Below are 17489 nucleotides of genomic sequence, written 5' to 3' on the forward strand. Positions count from 1 at the left end.
GTGTTAGGGAGGGTGCAAAACTCATCTTGGGGATCCCAGTAATCTGTTCAAAAAACTACAAACATTATAGTTATCATTACATACTTTAATTTAATGAATTAACCTTTTTTCTATGTCTTCGATGTAAAAAAAAAAATAACATGGAAGGCTGAAAGCATCATAAATAGCCAACTTCTACGTAAAAATGACACACTAACTGTGACACTGAGGACACCCCATAGTCTAACCACCTTATTAACAAAATAGCCTCACTTTAACACAGATATATTGAGCATTTAAAGATTGTATTTATATCTTCACTAAGCACTATAGCAGAAGTTATTGAAAACTATGTAAATGTTCAGTTTGAGAGGATTTCCCTGTTAAATTATGGGGCTGAAAATATCTTAGGGTTTTTTCTCAATTTGATTTATGTTAACTGCTTGGTTGTCTGTTTGAAATGAATGTTTTTCATTCATTATTGACAATATTATTACTATTACTATTAAAAATAGTGATAGTGAAAAACATATGATGATGACCACATGTATTTATGTTTCTTGCTAAAAGGTAAAAAATGAATTATTGAAGGCTATTATTGATAGTTTCTGGGTGACTGCTTTGTAATCGCTTTGACCTCATTAAGAACCTCATTATTAATAATAACCACTAAGCAAACATGTTGTATGGAGGCAGTTTCCTGTTGGGAAATCCCTCGCTTCTAAAGGGTATAAAATGGGCCCATCTTTAAGACGTCTCCGGCATCCCCGACTATCAGAGGAAACTCTTTCAGTGCTTCCCAGCAGCGCGTCATGAACTCTAAATTCAGTAAGTCAAATGCAACAAGTGCTTCTGCAAGGCAGCTTCCTGTGGGTCCCTTCTCTTCCTCTTTTTTTCATTCATTCATTCATGCTTTAACTGTCTGTTGCAGATCTCCTTCTGCTCGCCGTGATGCTGGCAGCAGTCCTGCCGCTTTGCGTCCTTGGAGCCCCCCTGGCAGACGCACCCACTGACCTCCCTCCAGATGAGATGTCAGGTGAGAAAGAGGAGGACGACCAGAAAAACACTCCCAGACCAGAAGTCTTTAATATCATCAATATCTGGGAACAGGTGCTTTCATCCACTAACAGCCACAAAAAGAAGGTAGGACATATTTCTGGATTTATTTACTTTTACAAACTTATGGAAAGGAGAGATTATTTGCAGGCCTATAAACTTAAAATTATTATGCTAGTTATAAGTTTACAACTACTTTAATATTTATAAAGCACTTCAAAAAAGGGGATTCACAAGTAGGTTAAGTTTATGTGCACCATTCACAACATGTTTTATACATAAAAATACAACTACTTTTCTTTTCCTTTTATCATTTCCTCAAAAGTTGATATATGGCTACTTAGGATATAAACAGCTGACATATTTCTTGTCTGATTCTGATTTAGTCATATCTGATTATTCATGTCTACATTTTTTCCTCCTGAATACAGCTAATCAGTGTAACGTAATTGTTTGTTTTTGTCAGTTTGAGATTGAGTTCAGCAGCAACGTTGAATACGCATTGTTAAACCGCTACAAACTTCCCTCAGTCCCTGGTAAAAAGCCCAACTCCTCCTCCAGCAAGGTAGATCAGATTTATTTCCTTTCTTTTATATCTGGATTCTTCAAATCAACTGGAAATCTGACAGTTCTTCCTGTGACTTTCTAGGAGGTCTGTTTCCAGTGGCTGGCCAAGGGTCTGATGGACTACAAGGTTCTCCTGAAATATGTTGTCAGAGAGTACCCCAACAGCCCCATTGTGGCTAAAGTCAATGCAGCAATCCCTCTGCTGATTGCACACATCAAAGCAAAGGTAAGTCCTCGTTAGGCTAAAAACTTCAAAACTATCTCAGCTTGAAAGAATTGCAAAATGCAATTGAAAATATTTTCATTTTCATTGCAACATTCAAGCATCTACCAATTTAATGAAAATACACAGCATGTTTTTAACCAGAATTTGTCTTTTCTGGCTAACGTATATTACCGTATAGATTTTAAAGGATAGGAAATCCAAGGTTATATGAGCTTATTTCATGAAATGAAAGTTATCACTGTAATTGGTTCAAAAATGGAACCTTGTCCCATGCAGATTTGCTGCACACATGGAAATATTCTTAAAGTGCTTATTTTAAAACTGAAGAATAGAATGATGTACCTTCACAATAGGCAAGCCATGATGCATAAAAGCAAAATGGGCTTGAGAGTTATACCCATTTAGCCAAACATACTAATAAAACGTTAGGAGGAAGGACAAAATCTCCAAATTATATTGAATTAGATTTTTTTTTTGGGGGGGGGGGGGGGCTTGCTGCTGTATTTCTGTAACCGGTGTCATTTCTGCCCTATAGATGAGGAATGCTGACCAAGTTGTGGCTCCGACCAGCAGCGAGGAACAGCAGTGGCTGAAGAAGCTCGACAACCCAGATCTGTTCCACAGAAAGATGATGGCGCACAGCATCCTTCGCTCACTTAACTTTTTTCTTGTTGATGGCAAAAGGTTATATAGTAAGTGGGAGATGCCAAAAGGAAAACCTCGAAATTAATCTGTTCAGCACTGGTTGTAGACCAAACCAAGATGTGTGACAAGCGACGCCTCTCTCTGCCTCCACTCTAACCTTCAAAACCTGGCAAAACAGCGTCAACTTTTAGAGAAACATGTCTAGAGAAGAATTAGGTAGACCTTATTTTGTCAAATGATCATCTTCAGCTGAATGTTTCCATTCTTCCCTCCATTTTGCTCCATAAGTATGCTGCTCTTTCTGGGCAGCGAGAGGCTAAGCCTGATATTCACCTAACCTATACAGAAAAAAAGAGAGATGGTGCGTGACGTCAATCCACTGTTCATCTTTAAAAATACCTTCAGTTCTTCAAATTAGTATATATTTTTTCTGTCTATAAAAATGAATTATTGCTTATTGCTCCTTTAAACGGCAGCTGATCGTCTCAAATGGGATGCAAATTTAGGAAAGAATAGCTCAGGTATATTACTCGGTTTCTACTTTTCTCAGGGGTAGGAAAGTGTCTTCTGTAAGATCACTGTGTGTAATCATCATCTTATTCAAAACATATTTAACCTATTTATTTTGAGTGAAATATTGTATTTATTAGAGAAAAGGCCACAATGGTTGAATACATTTTTTTCATTATTGTGAATTTTTTTGTTAAATTCCTTTCTTGTGAAAGTTGATTAAAAATTGTTGTCTCTTACATGTATTTATGAAGACTACATTTATTTATGTAGATTCGGTTTTCTGAAAATGTTGCAACATTTTTTAAGTAAATAAATAAAGCATTTTGGTATTTAGAAAAAAGAAATCAATTCTCTTCAATTTTAACCATCAGAACAGTTTATGTATCCCGCATATGACCAAGACTGAGCGGTCATACATGCTCAGTTTTGGGTGGGCAAGGTGACTAACTAGTTTCTCTCGGAAACTTGCCAACATTCATTGTGGGCACGAACATCATATTAAGTTCTTTTCAGGAGGGACTGAACCCTGAAATGAATATAAGTCCAGAAATACCTAAAACTATTTAAATCCTGGGCAAATTTTGATTTGGGTTTTTTTTCTTCTGTCAGCAAGTTCTTTCTTGGTCACAAATGACACGTCATCAAGAATGTAATTAGAGTACAGAAAGCATCATTGTGCAAAAAGAAAAATAGTTTTTTAGCTTTTATTTATATTTGAACATAAAGTGTTTTATCTGAAATTGTTGGCACCCTTCACTGTAATCCATAGAAAAACACTTATTGGCTATTATTTTCCTATAACTTCTGACCAGCTTTTTCATGTCTTTGCCAGTTTCATTCATTTTGAAGGGTCTTGTTGCCTAGCCCTAATCTTACGGCACTCACTGAAATACCTTGAAAATCTAAATTTCAAGCCAATAGTGTTGTTGGAATCAAAGTTAAGACCTTATTATCTTTGTAACATTTAAAAAATATGGCTATTTTGATGCCAAAAATTAATGTCAATGTAATAACAAGAAACGGCAACTTGCTCGAATATATCAAAAAAAATAACATAAGTGCTTCTGTAAGAAATTCATGAAAAACATTCTGAGAGTGAAAGAAACACAATTTATTTTTATTTTTTTTGGTACAACATAACCTTAGAGGTTTTAATGCTGATACTGGCACTGACACTTTTTAGTTTATAAACCTACCGGTAAATATAATTGTTAAATAGGCTTATTAACTTTTTAACTTTACTTTTTAACTTCTCAATTCACTTTTTTTTCCAACTTAAATTACAGTAGGTAATATATCATTCAAGGGCTCATCTAATTGGTCAAATGCAAAAATAAGATGTATAGCCATGTAGCAGGATCTTTGCTGAATTGCTGGATATAGATCTTGTGCTTCTAGATCTCACTGAGGGACTCCATTTGTAAGGGGTATGCAAGTGATCAAAAACGGTAACTTGCCCTATGAAGGGTTAAGCTCTCTCCACATATTCCAGTTAGGACTCTGCCTGGGCCACTGGAGAATACCACCCAACCTTTCCTGCACTTTAGCAGTGTGTTTTGGGTTGTAGTCATGTTGAAATATCAACTGGTTTCCAAAGCAGAGTTTTTCTGCAGACTGCCTAATGTTGATGTATTACTATTTTTCTCATGTTGCCATTCTCCTCTCATTAGGTTTCGTGATCCACTGGCTGTAAAAAAAACACCCTGACCACATTAGATTCCCAATACAACCTTCAACACTGTTCTTAAACTTGAGGACCTATCATTTATTAAGCTAAATAAAGGATACATCATTGTGTAATTCAATTTTCCCTCATCTAACCAGTAAACTGAAGAACCAGAAGTTGTCTTCTTTGTCTAGATGAGCATTAGGCCATGCAGGGTTATGTGTCACTTATCTAGAGAAGTGACCTCCTCTCTAGTCATGCATCAGAGTCCAGATTCAGTAAGAGGGCCTTTGTTATGATCCTTTGATTCCGATTCACGTCAATCCTGCAGATCAGAACAACTGTCTTATTTAATTTTCAAACAAGTTCTCTGAGATTTCCTACATTGTAGAATGTCTGGTATCTTTGGTAATACTTTGCAACGAACAAACTGATTTTGAAGTACAAATAGATATGGCCTTACCGCCCTTTCCTCACCTTCACTATTTACAATGAATTATGGTAACTAAGATGCTCTAGAACAGCTTGGACGATTTGGAACAGTATAGAACCTTGGATTTTCACTTAACTTTGTAAAGGGTAAGAATATTTTTGGGAATGCCAAATTGTTTTTTTGTTTGTTTTTTTTACAGATAAATGAAAGCTGAAATAGTGTCCCCCCGCAGCAATGCTGCTTCTGAATGATGATGCCTCTGACCTGTGACTGATTTCTGGTTAAGAAGAAACCTTTCTGGTTAGATAAAGGTAAGAGTCAAATTGGCATGGGGTATGAATTATTTTGACCTTGACTGTATTTATGCAGATATCTATGTCATTAAACTCCCCACTAACATCTGCATAAAGTTTCTTCAACAAATTGCAAAGAAAACCCTTTTCACAGTCATTTCTAAGCTTTCAGTTGGTTGGTTTTCCCACATTTATTTAAATAATCGTCCATTAATTTTAGGTAGACAAGCTTCATTCAGCTTCATTTCTAAATTCTAAAGCCAACTGTGATATGCTAGGCATCTTTGCCTTGAACAACTAGCAGTGCCCAAGTTCATTAGTCAATTAATAAAAAAAGGATCTAATATTATATGAGCAATACATCAGAACTACTATCAGTATATCACCCCCTCAGCATTAAGCTACTACTAACATCCATAGCAGTCGGTAGGATGTTAGGGCTTTAAATCTCACACATCTTAACTACTTTAAAATGCATCATCTGAACATAAAACAGAAGCCTACATTTTGTTTTATTCTCAAAGTTGATTTTATAAGAGTTGCTCTCTGTTAGAAGTCCATTTTAAGGTGTTATCCTTGCTTTATTGTGGATGGTGACACGCATGTTTATAATGGGCAAGGGGTGCAAGTGGATTGAAAATAGATGATTTCATGGCCAATTCAAAAATTTGACTTGCAAACATAATAATGAAACTAGTATAAACAAAATCTAGACTCATCAACAAAAGCAAAGGAAAATGCTGAAAGTAGCTAAATAATATGTAGGTTCTAAGGGACTGGAAACTAGCGCTAAAAGTGCTCCAGACCACTAGATGATCATCAACTCATATGGGGCCAGAATGTAAACATTACTACGAACTAACTAATGGGCCCGACCATTAGCAAAAACCTAAATGGGGTACCATCTACTTAATTGTTCTTTTGCATGTTATGTGCTTTTGTTTTCTTTACCAATGTCTGCAACGTTCCTTCTGTTTCAGCATGTTTCCACTTTGCTTTTTTTTTTTTAAATATATATCATTACAGCTTTTCTCCTTTGCAGCATTTTTCTTTGCATGTTCTTTTGGCTTGACTGTTTTTTGTATAAGCAATACCTTCTGAATTTGCTGTACAATCATGTATTTACATGGCATTTTCACCCCTCGGACACCGAAGATGTTACTGCAGCTTTTTGAGTGTTACCTAAAAAGATTGAATTTTTTTTCTTTTTCAGTTAGAAAGTCCTGATCAGATTAATGAAACTTAGAACACAATGAGGGGTTTCAACAATTCCGTAAAAGTTCAAAAAATATCCACTGGAGTTGGTTTCCAAGATTTGAAGACGTTTCGCCACCTCTCCAGGACGCTTTCTCAATTCTCAATATATTTTTTGAACTTTTACGGAATGACTATGACCTGGATGACTGAGGATCTTCATCAGCGGTTTCAACAATGTTTTCAAACAACTAATCTAGCTTTAGCTGTAATAATATTCCTCTCCAATACAACCAAGATGAACAGGGCTAAAGGCACAGAGTCTTAAACCCAAATTTACTCGATGGCAAAGACTAATTTAAATTAACTCTACCACTTATGCCAAAAAAGTGCTTAAATATCTAACCGGCATTATTCCAGAAGCTAGCTGTGGGACATTTAACCTAATATCAGATATTTGATCCTGTGGGTTCAATGTTAACCTTGTGTGAATAAAGTTCATAATAAATACCAACTTGCGTTGTAAATTTTTTATTTTACAACTTGACTGTTGTGTGTTTGCGTTTAGAGGACAAATGATAGTCTGCTGGATATCTTTACTCATTAGTTTATGTAAATTTCAGACAGAATGGATGTGAATCTTCTTGTTTTAAAGCAATAAACTTTTCAGATATGCATCTTGGATAAAAAGAAATGTAAATGACATTCCTTTGAAATTTTATTGTTTAAGATTTTAAATTAGAAATGAAAATCGTAAACCAATACAAGAAACAAGAGTGATACAGTAAGACAAGCAAGACAACATTGCTCTTGGTACAATTCTTCTCTGCTCTCTGAATCTTTTGCACCATAGCTGTCTAACATTAGGCAGGACGATCCACAGAGAGGAGGGAATGATGATATCCGCTGCCTGGTCTTTCAAAATCATGTCACAAACGCTCGATGAGAGATGGGTACAGCCGCGTGGCATTGGTCCTCAGCCCCAGAGCAAACTAGAGGAAAACAGAGAAGCAAAAAAGTTATCCAAGTATCTAATACCTGGTCGGTCCACGATAAGACAATTTAAAAAGGACTGCAGGAATCGTTGAATCTGGACTAAAAATTTATCAAAAGCGTTAAATTAATTTACGCATCATTGGTTTAGCATCATCTCATATCAAAATAAATGAAATACCCAACACACACTTTAAAGAATAAGTCTGTATATGCAAGGTGTCCAAAGATTGTCACAAAATGGAAAAAATATATTTTTCTTCTAAAAAAAAATGTATTTTTATTTAGGAGTTCGACAAATCACTCAGAACGCAATACTTCAAGTAAATAACTTCTGATTTTTTTATTGATAGTTGACATATAAATTAATTTGGATCAAAAAAACTTCTAAATGTTTGCCTTAATGGAAAGACCAGTAAGTCAGTTGTGAGGTCATAAATAGTCATTTTAGGCTCATTTTATTAGCTCTGTCCAAACTATTTGCCATGTAAATTACAATTATCAATCTGAAAAGACAAAAAGTATTTTTTTCTTTTTTTTTTTAAACTAATCAAAAATTTAAAAAAAGGTAAGTGAATCAGTGGAATCGGTAAATAAAAAAGATCTTCCAGATTTGCCTCAATAAAAAAAAAAAATTTTAAAAAGTGTTTTTGTCTTGTCTCCAATTATTGATTTTCCTCTCTCCTGCAGCTGGATCATAGCATTTCCAAATATGTAGGTCTGCCAAAAAGTTGGCAACAGTGGTGTTTAAAGAGTTCAATACAACTCGCTAAAACAAATTTTCAAAGGCTTTGGAAGAGAAATTGTCCATGAACCTACGCCACAACAGCGGAATTAATCCAATTATGTTTGGGTTTAAAAAGAAAAGAAAGAATGTGCTCAAATTAGAAATTGTAAGATTATTCCCTGCCAATAAAATTGTAGGAATTACATAAGAATCATCCAGTAGTATTTGCAGATTTTTTAATGAGTTGATTAAATCAATCATTTAAAAGTACAAAAATCAAGCATTAGGTTAGAAAACTCATTTCCAAAATGTTCAAGGAAACTATAGCTTTAAACAGTCAGGATTTGAAGCATCAGTTGCTGCCCGTGCATATGAAGATTAGATCACTACAAAATCACAACAGACTCGTGGAAGTAAAACTGGTATCGATGATTCATTTCACATCGGTGCTCCCCAGCAGAGATGAGTTTCCATTTTCAAAACACATGTAACTTGGTGGTGAATATGAATTGTGGTGGTCTGTATGAATTCTTGAGCATTTTTTTTTTGTGGTTCCCATACAAATTTCAGGAAGCAGAAGTCATTTAAAGCCCAGTTAAACAAATCAAAACCATAGTTATTAAAATGTGTTTTTACGTCAAACTGCAGCAGAAGGCAGCACAGCTTTAACCTCAACGGATCAACTCTTGAGTCAGAAAACTTTAACTTTACAGCAGCTTCCAGAATGACTTGTGGAGTTGAGTAATAAAATAATAATAAGAGAAACATGAATGCAAGTTAAAGTCTTTGCATAGGGGGAGAGAGATTTAGTGATATTAGATCATTAGGATTACAAAGTGCCTACATCTAGAAAACATGTTCTAAGACAAATCTTGTTTATTTTCTGCACTATGCTCTTGAAAAGACATCAGATTTACTTCTTAATGGCAGCTACTACTATGCACTGTCCACTTGGGTCCATGACAAATCTCCCCTATGGGACAATAAAGTATATTCTGTTCTCATAATTTTTCTTTAGTCTTATCACAGTAATGCACTTTAATAGTATTGCCATTTACCTTTGCTATTAAAGTGACAAAAAAGAGTTCATGCATCAATTTCTGTTGTGTTCAACACAATTTATAAGTTAAAAAAAAAAAAAAATATATATATATATTATATAAAACATCTTTGGCCTACTTCATACTGTGTTTGCTGTGATGCCAATAGTTTAGTGAAACAAAAATTATCCAAATTGATACACTTTTGCTAATTTTATGTCGCCCAATATCATCAAATATCATTTCAATTCAAAAATACTTCATTAATCCCAAAGGGAAATGAAATGTTGCAGTAACCCATGGGCATATGCTGGTGTGGAGGATGGTTATAAGTCTCATACTGTCCCAAATTGAAGGGGGAAAAATCCCCAAAAGTCCAAGTCAAAACAAAACCAGCAAAATGTTTGACATAAGAGTAAGAGTTACCCAATTATAAGCTGATAATTTCTTTAACAAAAACATATTCTTCCTTCAAAATGTTAAGTTTCTTTTTCTTTTTAAGTTTTTATGGCAATAGTGGCTCATTTTTTTTTTCAACTGACCAGAAGGGGGGTATGAGAGCAGGGGAGAGACATGCGGCAAAGGACCACAAGCCCCATTGACGACCTACAAAGCCTCATTCGCACTAACCACCGCACCATTGAAGCACAACCCAATCCAATAAACTTTACATTTGAAAATAACAAATGAAAAAAACACCAACAGTGGATCCTTACCTTAAAAGTGTAGGTTCAGGCATGCCTGGATCTGCTCCTCGTTTAAAACCTGTCAATGCAAACCAGGGAAAATATTTAAATAACTTGTCTTCAAGAAGAGATCCAATCACTGCCACCCTATTATAAAGCAGATATATCCCACTCATTATGTTGGTAGATGAAACATCAGCAAAAATCATTCCACGTGATGTGAAATACTTTAGTCACTTTGTGACACACTTTGGTTAGAAAGTCAACCCCAATGCAACAGCTGTGTTGGCTAAAACAGATCACTTTAGAGACTAAAACCAGACGCTGCTTCTAATCAAATCAAACTTCTGTGATTCAAACTGTTCACTTAGGAAGCAACACTTATTAAGGAGCAGTTCTGCAGGTGGGGACCATAGACCACTTCTTAGCTCCTGTGCTTTCTGGCTGATATTTTGTCATTTTTGAATATTGGTGGTACTTTCACACTCATAGTAGCATGAGTTAGACCCTACAAAGCACACCAGAGGATCAGTTAGTGTATCTCATTCAGGATAGCACATCAATGCAAGCTGTGGCAATAGGGTTTGTCATCTCTGTCAGCGTTGTGTAGAGAGGCTGGAGGCGCTACCAAGAGACAGACCGTTACACAAGGAGATGTGGAGGAGACTGTATGAGGGCAACAACCCAGCAGCTGAACCGCTACCTCCGCCTTTGTGCAAGGAGAAACAGGAGGAGCCCTGAAAAAGTAACCTCCAGCAGGCCACAAATGTATGAGTCTGCAGGCTGCAGATTTGAGTTTAAGGTTTCTGCAGTTACTGGCAGCCTCAAGTCACCTGAGCACCATGATCCAGACAGAATAGCTTAATCTGTCCTGACCTTAGCCTTTTTAACAACTTGGTTGGTGCACAATGCAACTTTGAGAAAAAATAAATGTACAGACATGAGAAAAATTGCATTTTCTTCAATCTTAAATCGGCAGGATTTCCAGCATATTCCAAACCTACAGCTCAAAGTGGCCGATCACGCAGACTTTCTGTGCAACACATGAAGAATAATATAATCTAGTCTATAGTGTTGAAAGTTTAAAACGGCAATTAAAAATCCCTCTTGGTGTATTGAGGTTACAAACTCCAAAACATACGTATAAAGTCATTTTGGCTTTTTCAATCTATTTTATAAAGGAAACGCAGGATTTCACTAAAATAGATTTATAAATAACCTCTAGATCTATAACACTTGAAAATTCTCCACATCTTGTTAATTTAAAACCTAAAATAACAGAAAAGAGCCTAAGTATGAACTGGAAAGGAAAACACATTAGCTGTCAATTTCCTTGTTAAAAAATAGAATCTGAAACGTGTGTGGGAGGAAGTACTTTCTACATCTGATCATTCATAAAAAAAAATTTTTTTAAAAGTGGAGATAATGCAGCTTTGAGACAGTTTTGTACACATCTCAAGTTGTCTGATTTACAAGTTTGCACTTTGTGTTTAATATGACAGGAAAAAATAAAATACATGAGTATTTTGAAACACAGTTGAACCACTTTCATTATTGTAAAAACAGATCGAATCGAAATGAATCGATTTAGAACTGTATGAATCAAAATCGATTCAGGACTTTGGCGAAAATACCCAGCCCTACACAGAACATTTTACAATGTACCTTTTTATATTTACCCCTAAGAGCATAAAAACATCTTACAAATATGCACAATGATGGCCCCTAAAGAGAAGAACATTTTTGCTGAAAGTTATTTTAATCTCCTAAAACCCTAGTTGTGTTCCCACTACTTATATTCAAATACTGCAACAAAACAATTAGTTTTATTGGCTAAATAAAAAAGTTGGGAACCTAATTGATTAAAAATCGAAAGTGTGACGTTAGCACTGGTGATTCCGACTTGCTGAAGTCAGAGAAGATCCTCTCACAGATGGAAAGTGAACCTGCGGTTACACATGCAAAATATTGAAGTTCCCGAGAAGTAACCTCCACAACACAGCCATGCAAAGCTCTTAACTTCCTCATTTTTAGCCCCGATTTAGGAAGAACAGCGAGACTTTAACCCACAGGGGACATTCTGCTGGGGTCCTTTACAGCTTTGGTCGGCATATAAAACTGCATAAACCGCAAAAACACCATAAATACATTACATTAAATAAAAAAGGAAAGAAGAAACAGGAACATTTACAGTGACGCTTTAAATGAAAGGCTAGCTTCTAAGGCTAAGTAGCATATATTAGCCAGGCGCCTCCTACTTCATTAGTTTTAATACTAACCTAAATAAAGCACGGTGGGAATGAACCCCCATCGGATAACAAACTGGCTGCACTGGAACAGCTGCTGCAGCCGCTGCTTGGTCTCCTTGCTCAGTTTAGCCATGTGTATATCCTGACAGCGAAGGTAACGATGCTTCGACCAAGGACAGGAAAAAGGAAGTGGCGTAGAAGAAAAGGAAATTTGATGTTCCCAGACTTCCAGCCACCGCCGCCTATTGGATAAAGGCGGTACTGCATGTACTGGTAACATTTTTTTTTCTTGTTAATTTTTTTTAAATAACTTTATTTGGAACAGTAACAATGAAAAACTCAAACAATACAGTATAATGAAGCATAATAGTCAATCATACATCCTAACACTTTTCTTGATATTTCTTTTCTTTTCTTTCAAGTTGTGATGTAAACAGATGTTTAGTTTATGCAAAACACTTCAGGAGAGAGAGAAAAAATCGAAATCCAAAGATATCTATAATTACATATGTCGAATATAACAGAATTAAAATAAAAGATAAATGAATAAATAAAAATAATAATAAAAAAAATACAAAACACACACAAAAAATAAATAAATAAATAAATAAAATAAAAAAGCCAAGTATGTCCTGGTAAACTAAGCAGGTATCCATGACCAAGAAATGTGTACAGGGTCTGTTTACTAAAGGTAAACAATATAAAAAGTGCTTGTGATTTCCATTGCCTGTCTCTATTTATTTGGTTACTTTATTCCTTCATGTTTGCCTTGTACAATCTTTTCTCTTATAAAACATTGAACTATTTCTGTGTCAAAGATGTTGTCCATTACCTTATTCGGTCATCATCACTTTACATTGAAGTTTTTAACATTGCTTTAGAGTTATTTTTATAAAATAATGTGTGTTTTAGTATATGGGCGCTAGTCAAATAAAAGTAACGCACTTTGCGGTTGCTAGGACAATTAGGCCTAGTTGCACATAAGTTTCATACCAGATTTTTCTGTAAACAGAACTTTTCAACACTGCCCCAGCACTGTTTAAAGCATGATCTGTCTTCAGAATTAAAAGTTAAACTTTTGAGTTAAAAAAAAAAAGATCAGCTAAAAAAAAACTCCCTGCCACAAGTAGTTGCTGTTTCTGTACTGCCCTAAATCTGTGGCATGCAGATGGCATGAGGTTTAATATCCAGAAGTGTTTATTTTCTTAAATACAAATTTATTTAAGTATATTTATCAATTCAATTATTTTTTTAATAGGTCATATCTCCATAAAGCAATTACATTGTTACAGCATATATGCACACAAAGAAAAAAATTGTTGGCACCCTTGTTTAGTTAAAAAACCCACAATGGTCACAGAAATATATTGAATCTGTTAAAAATAGCAATAAAGCTGTAAGAAAATGAAAAAAATATAAATCCAGCATTGCTTTGCAACCATGCTTCAAAAGGATAAAAAAAAAAAAAAAAAAAAACTTATAAGATAGGGCTGAACAAAAATGATAGTACCCCCAGAAAACTGACTGAAAATAACAAACAATCTTGCAATCAGTCAATGGATCTATATAGAGAGCTACAGGAAGTCACTGGGCAGGTTTTCGTTCACTATCAATTCAATCCCACTGTCACTACTGATGTGCAATCTAATTTAATATTAATCAATACTAATATTACAACCAAAGTTTATGCCAAAATTTGTATGCCACAACTAAACACACACAATACTGTAATTGTTCTCCAGGTTCACTCTACTCCCGCAAAACAGATTACCGAATCAGTTGGCAATTTATTGGTTTGGTTAACCAGTTACATTGGTTGATCGATAATCCATGGCTTGCTCAGTTCCTGCCCAATATATTGGTTAATCCAACTAGATTGGTTATTTTTCCAGCCAATCCACTGTAGAATACGTCTTTGGTAGCTAATGTTGATCATCTTAGCTGATGTAGCTTTAATAAAAGTCAAATAAAAACTCCCTCCAAATCAGTTATGTGGCTACATTAAAAGTTAAAATATAAAATTTTCCTAGTAACCCGGTTACATAATGTGTAGTCTAAGTGTGTATTATGTACACATACAAAAAAAAAATTAACCTGAAAACAAAAGCTGAGGTTTTTTTTAAAGTAACTATGGCTTTATTGTAACGATAGCAAACGATAGTGTTTAACTTTAGAGATGGTTCATGGAGATGATCAGAGAATGCCTCCTGCTGGAAGAAGAGAAACATCTCAGAGCACAGAAAGTTAAATATAGAAACACTTTATTTCCAGAAGTAGCAGTGAGTTATTTTCAGACATAGAAAGGCAAATATAACCAACTTTAGTATAACAGTATGATGTACAAGGATAGCTTAACATTTTACTGTAAACCCATATGACAAAACATGATTGGTATTGTCCCACCAAGCTATAGACACTCAACAACTATAGTAAACAGACTGCTTGAGGGTGGGGCAGCACAGTCGCTTGATTTCAGACATCAATTGTAGCACATGGTTTGAGTTTTATTCATTTCTTTCTGTTAGCATGTTTGGTGACACTGGGATGAAGTATTGAAAAAGAGGGGAGCAGGAATTACAACACTTTAGTACAACAAACATTTTAATGAGTGGGTTAGAACACAAAAGATGGCTACCTGTCATACAGGTGCCCACTCCTCTTAAAGTTCAGGTAGAAATCAGAAAACACTGTATCTGATAGACCTGCTGCCGTCCGTGTTTTAAAGTTTGGAAAGAGTCTTTATGGAGCAAAAAAACAATGTCCCTCTTTGGAAAAATACAGTGAAAGAGTCAAAACCTCTTTTTCGTATGAAAATACCAAAGTTCCTAACAACTGATTAGCTGTCCTTTGTGCAAAATTCTATACTCAATCATTCATACCCATCACCCCAAAAAAATGTAAATCATCATCTTTAAGAGGTGTTGCCGTTAACGAGCCGGCATATAAAGGAAGGTGCTAAAGGAGCGAGGTGGAAGGAAAGTATTGCTTCTCCATCGCGGTGAGAATACTGTGTGATTGTAAACAGAAGATCCGATTCTATGCATACTGGTTGATTATTCGAGTGGCTTGTTTTTAATGCAGTTCAGGAAGAATCAAAAACTTTTCAAAAGCACGTTTAAAATTGCTGCCCAATGCGGACAGAGGTTGGAGTGTTTAGCACAGAAGCATAAAAAAAAGACAATACTGAACAGAAGCGATTCGTATTGCTATGAGAATGAATTAACTGGTATTATAAAATAGTAGAGACAATTTTTCCCCCTAAGATAATTAAGCTTTGCTCAAAGTAGCAATCAGCAGCCTTTTTTCTAAAAAAACAAAAACAAAAAAAACATGCATAATCGTACATACAGACATAAGAAGAGCATGAAGGAAAACTGAGCAACAAATCAGGTGTGATAACTTTTTAAACCGTTTTTTTGTTTTAGTGATCATTTTAAGTGCATCTATTTATGATGGTAGACTGATGTCCTTCCTTGACATTACCCCGAATACATTAATAAAAAACAAAGTAAAAATAAGGAACCTGAAAGTGGTGTACCCGATGCCCTCCCTCCATCATTCACTGAGCTGCTCTGGATGTTTGAATGAAGCAAGAACACAAGCCGGTTTACAGCACAGAGAATCCGAAACGCCTAAAAATGGAGTGATGCAGGAAAACGGGGAGTGTTTCTTCACACTTTTGTAGTTAAATGCAGTCGGCATGGCTTGGAGTTCCAGATCACAGGAACAGGGTCACAAGATCACAGGATCAGAGATGAGGGTTCATATGAATAAAAAGAGTCTTAAAGGGTTCAAAGGTCAGAGCCGAGGTGAATGCTAATGCTTGGGGAGCGCTGGGTGTGGTTTGGCGTGGGACTCAAGTACCCCATCCCATCCTCCTGCAGGCTGCAGGAGTATCGGCCTGCCTCAGAGGCTGTGTGGTTGCTGGTGGGAACAGGGTTACCGCTGGCCACGTGCTCAAAGGAGCGAGAGAAGACGGCGCTGGCAGTGCGTGTCAGGCTGGTGAGAGCGCCCGCTCTGGGCACCGACTGGCTGGAAGTGAGGGTTAGCCGCTTGACAGACAGCTCTGCATTCTCGCTTGCCGCCCGACCCGTTGTCAGAGGCCCGGACTCCTTGTCCTTGCTGCTGCGCCCGCCGAGCCAACACTTCTTCATGGCCTTAACTCCAAGGTTCAGCGTGGTGGTGCTATTGCTGATAGTGATGGTGGGCGGGGTCATGTCAGGCCCCACTGCTCCCGGCCAAACCCCTTCATCTACTTCAGATATATCCATCAGCTCATCCGGGGAACCCAGATCCACTGCGTCTGTGAGGCAGACAGAGGGAAAAAAAACACTGCGATTAAAAGCAGGAGCTGAATGAAAGCTGAAAAACCTAATCTGTTATTCAGCTCATTTAATCCAATCCAGAGTTCCTTAAGAATAGAATATTTTTTATCAAAATGTATATATTTTTTAAAACACAAAACTTGCTGAATATCAGATGAGGTTAACTACCATCCAGCAGGTGGCGCCTTTACACTGTAGCATCAAGTTGAAAGGAACATCTCACCACCAAGCAAAAGATTTTAAGTGATAGTCCAGCACACATCAGGAGAAGGAGCAGATATGTGATAAGTGGTAGAAATCTAGTTTTAAAGGAGAGCATATTTTGTCCCAAAGGAAAAAAAAAGTAAAGCGTTTTTAAAAGCATAAGCGTCGGAAAAATCACAAAGGGAAAGCAGATGAAAGCAAACAAATAGCACAAATTTGCAATAACCAGTTGGTTCTCTCCTTTAACTCAAATACTTAAATAATTTAACCCTTTCCCCTTTTGTAAGAGCATACAAAAAACAGAATTATGTGAGGGGCCAACCAGCATATTCACAAATACAGATCAGAGCTAATCCTATCAGGACAGCAATACACTGGTGAGGAAACAGAAGGATAGGAAGGTCCTGTTTATGCCTTCCAGATTCAACCTGCTCAAAGCAAGTTAAGAGTTAGATTCTTTATATAAATTGAAGTCCAGGACCTGCGTATCTTTTGTTGGCTCCCATCTATCAGTCAGAAGCAAAAACATTGTTTCCAGTTGCAACCCAGGATCAACGTGCTGAGGTGTTTTGATCTTCTGAATACTTTTGCCCTAGTAAAAAAACAACAGTTCTCCTGAGCTGCAGAGTCAGGTTTCTAGAACTTCTCTAGAGGTCAAGTGTCGTATAACTGAAAGAATTTTGCAAATAAAAC

The 17489-nt window shown here is 36.2% G+C and overlaps 3 protein-coding genes across 5 annotated transcripts in view; 1 reads left to right on the forward strand and 2 right to left on the reverse strand.

The window, feature by feature from the left end:
• Positions 1–930: 930 nt before the first annotated feature.
• On the forward strand, positions 931–2558 carry LOC107085859 (interleukin-6-like). Its single transcript, XM_015376469.1, has 4 exons — positions 931–1122; positions 1502–1600; positions 1685–1828; positions 2364–2558. Exons 1-4 carry the CDS (start codon positions 931–933, stop codon positions 2556–2558), a joined length of 630 nt encoding a protein of 209 aa, XP_015231955.1.
• Positions 2559–7249: 4691 nt separating this feature from the next.
• On the reverse strand, positions 7250–12451 carry tomm7 (translocase of outer mitochondrial membrane 7 homolog (yeast)). The gene is made up of 3 exons (XM_015376472.1): positions 12298–12451; positions 10049–10097; positions 7250–7564 (listed from the first exon to the last, which is right to left on the reverse strand). Exons 1-3 carry the CDS (start codon positions 12398–12400, stop codon positions 7549–7551), a joined length of 168 nt encoding a protein of 55 aa, XP_015231958.1. The 5' UTR covers positions 12401–12451; the 3' UTR covers positions 7250–7548.
• A 1996-nt stretch (positions 12452–14447) lies between these two features.
• The window catches only part of fam126a (family with sequence similarity 126 member A), a 36584-nt gene continuing 33542 nt past the window's right edge, over positions 14448–17489 (reverse strand). Inside the window, exon 11 of one of the 3 annotated variants that reach the window (XM_015376508.1) lies at positions 14448–16570. In XM_015376508.1, the coding sequence (XP_015231994.1) occupies positions 16059–16570 (512 nt within the window). In that variant the 3' untranslated portion in view covers positions 14448–16058. The remainder of the gene's footprint in view (positions 16571–17489) is intronic. The other 2 variants (XM_015376509.1, XM_015376511.1) reach the window with 2 other exon arrangements.

This window comes from Cyprinodon variegatus, unplaced genomic scaffold (genome assembly GCF_000732505.1).
Source record: "Cyprinodon variegatus isolate N-32 unplaced genomic scaffold, C_variegatus-1.0 Scaffold135, whole genome shotgun sequence".
NCBI classification, from domain to species: domain Eukaryota; kingdom Metazoa; phylum Chordata; class Actinopteri; order Cyprinodontiformes; family Cyprinodontidae; genus Cyprinodon; species Cyprinodon variegatus.

Excerpts from the sequence above, each read along its gene's own strand:
- LOC107085859 (XM_015376469.1), top strand. The coding sequence starts at position 931 with ATGCTGGCAGCAGTCCTGCCGCTTTGCGTCCTTGGAGCCCCCCTGGCA. Across the intron at positions 1,123-1,501 it reads CTAACAGCCACAAAAAGAAG|TTTGAGATTGAGTTCAGCAG; the intron begins GTAGGACATATT and ends TGTTTTTGTCAG. Across the intron at positions 1,601-1,684 it reads CCAACTCCTCCTCCAGCAAG|GAGGTCTGTTTCCAGTGGCT; the intron begins GTAGATCAGATT and ends GTGACTTTCTAG.
- tomm7 (XM_015376472.1), bottom strand. The coding sequence starts at position 12,400 with ATGGCTAAACTGAGCAAGGAGACCAAGCAGCGGCTGCAGCAGCTGTTC. Across the intron at positions 10,098-12,297 it reads TCCCACCGTGCTTTATTTAG|GTTTTAAACGAGGAGCAGAT; the intron begins GTTAGTATTAAA and ends TTGCATTGACAG.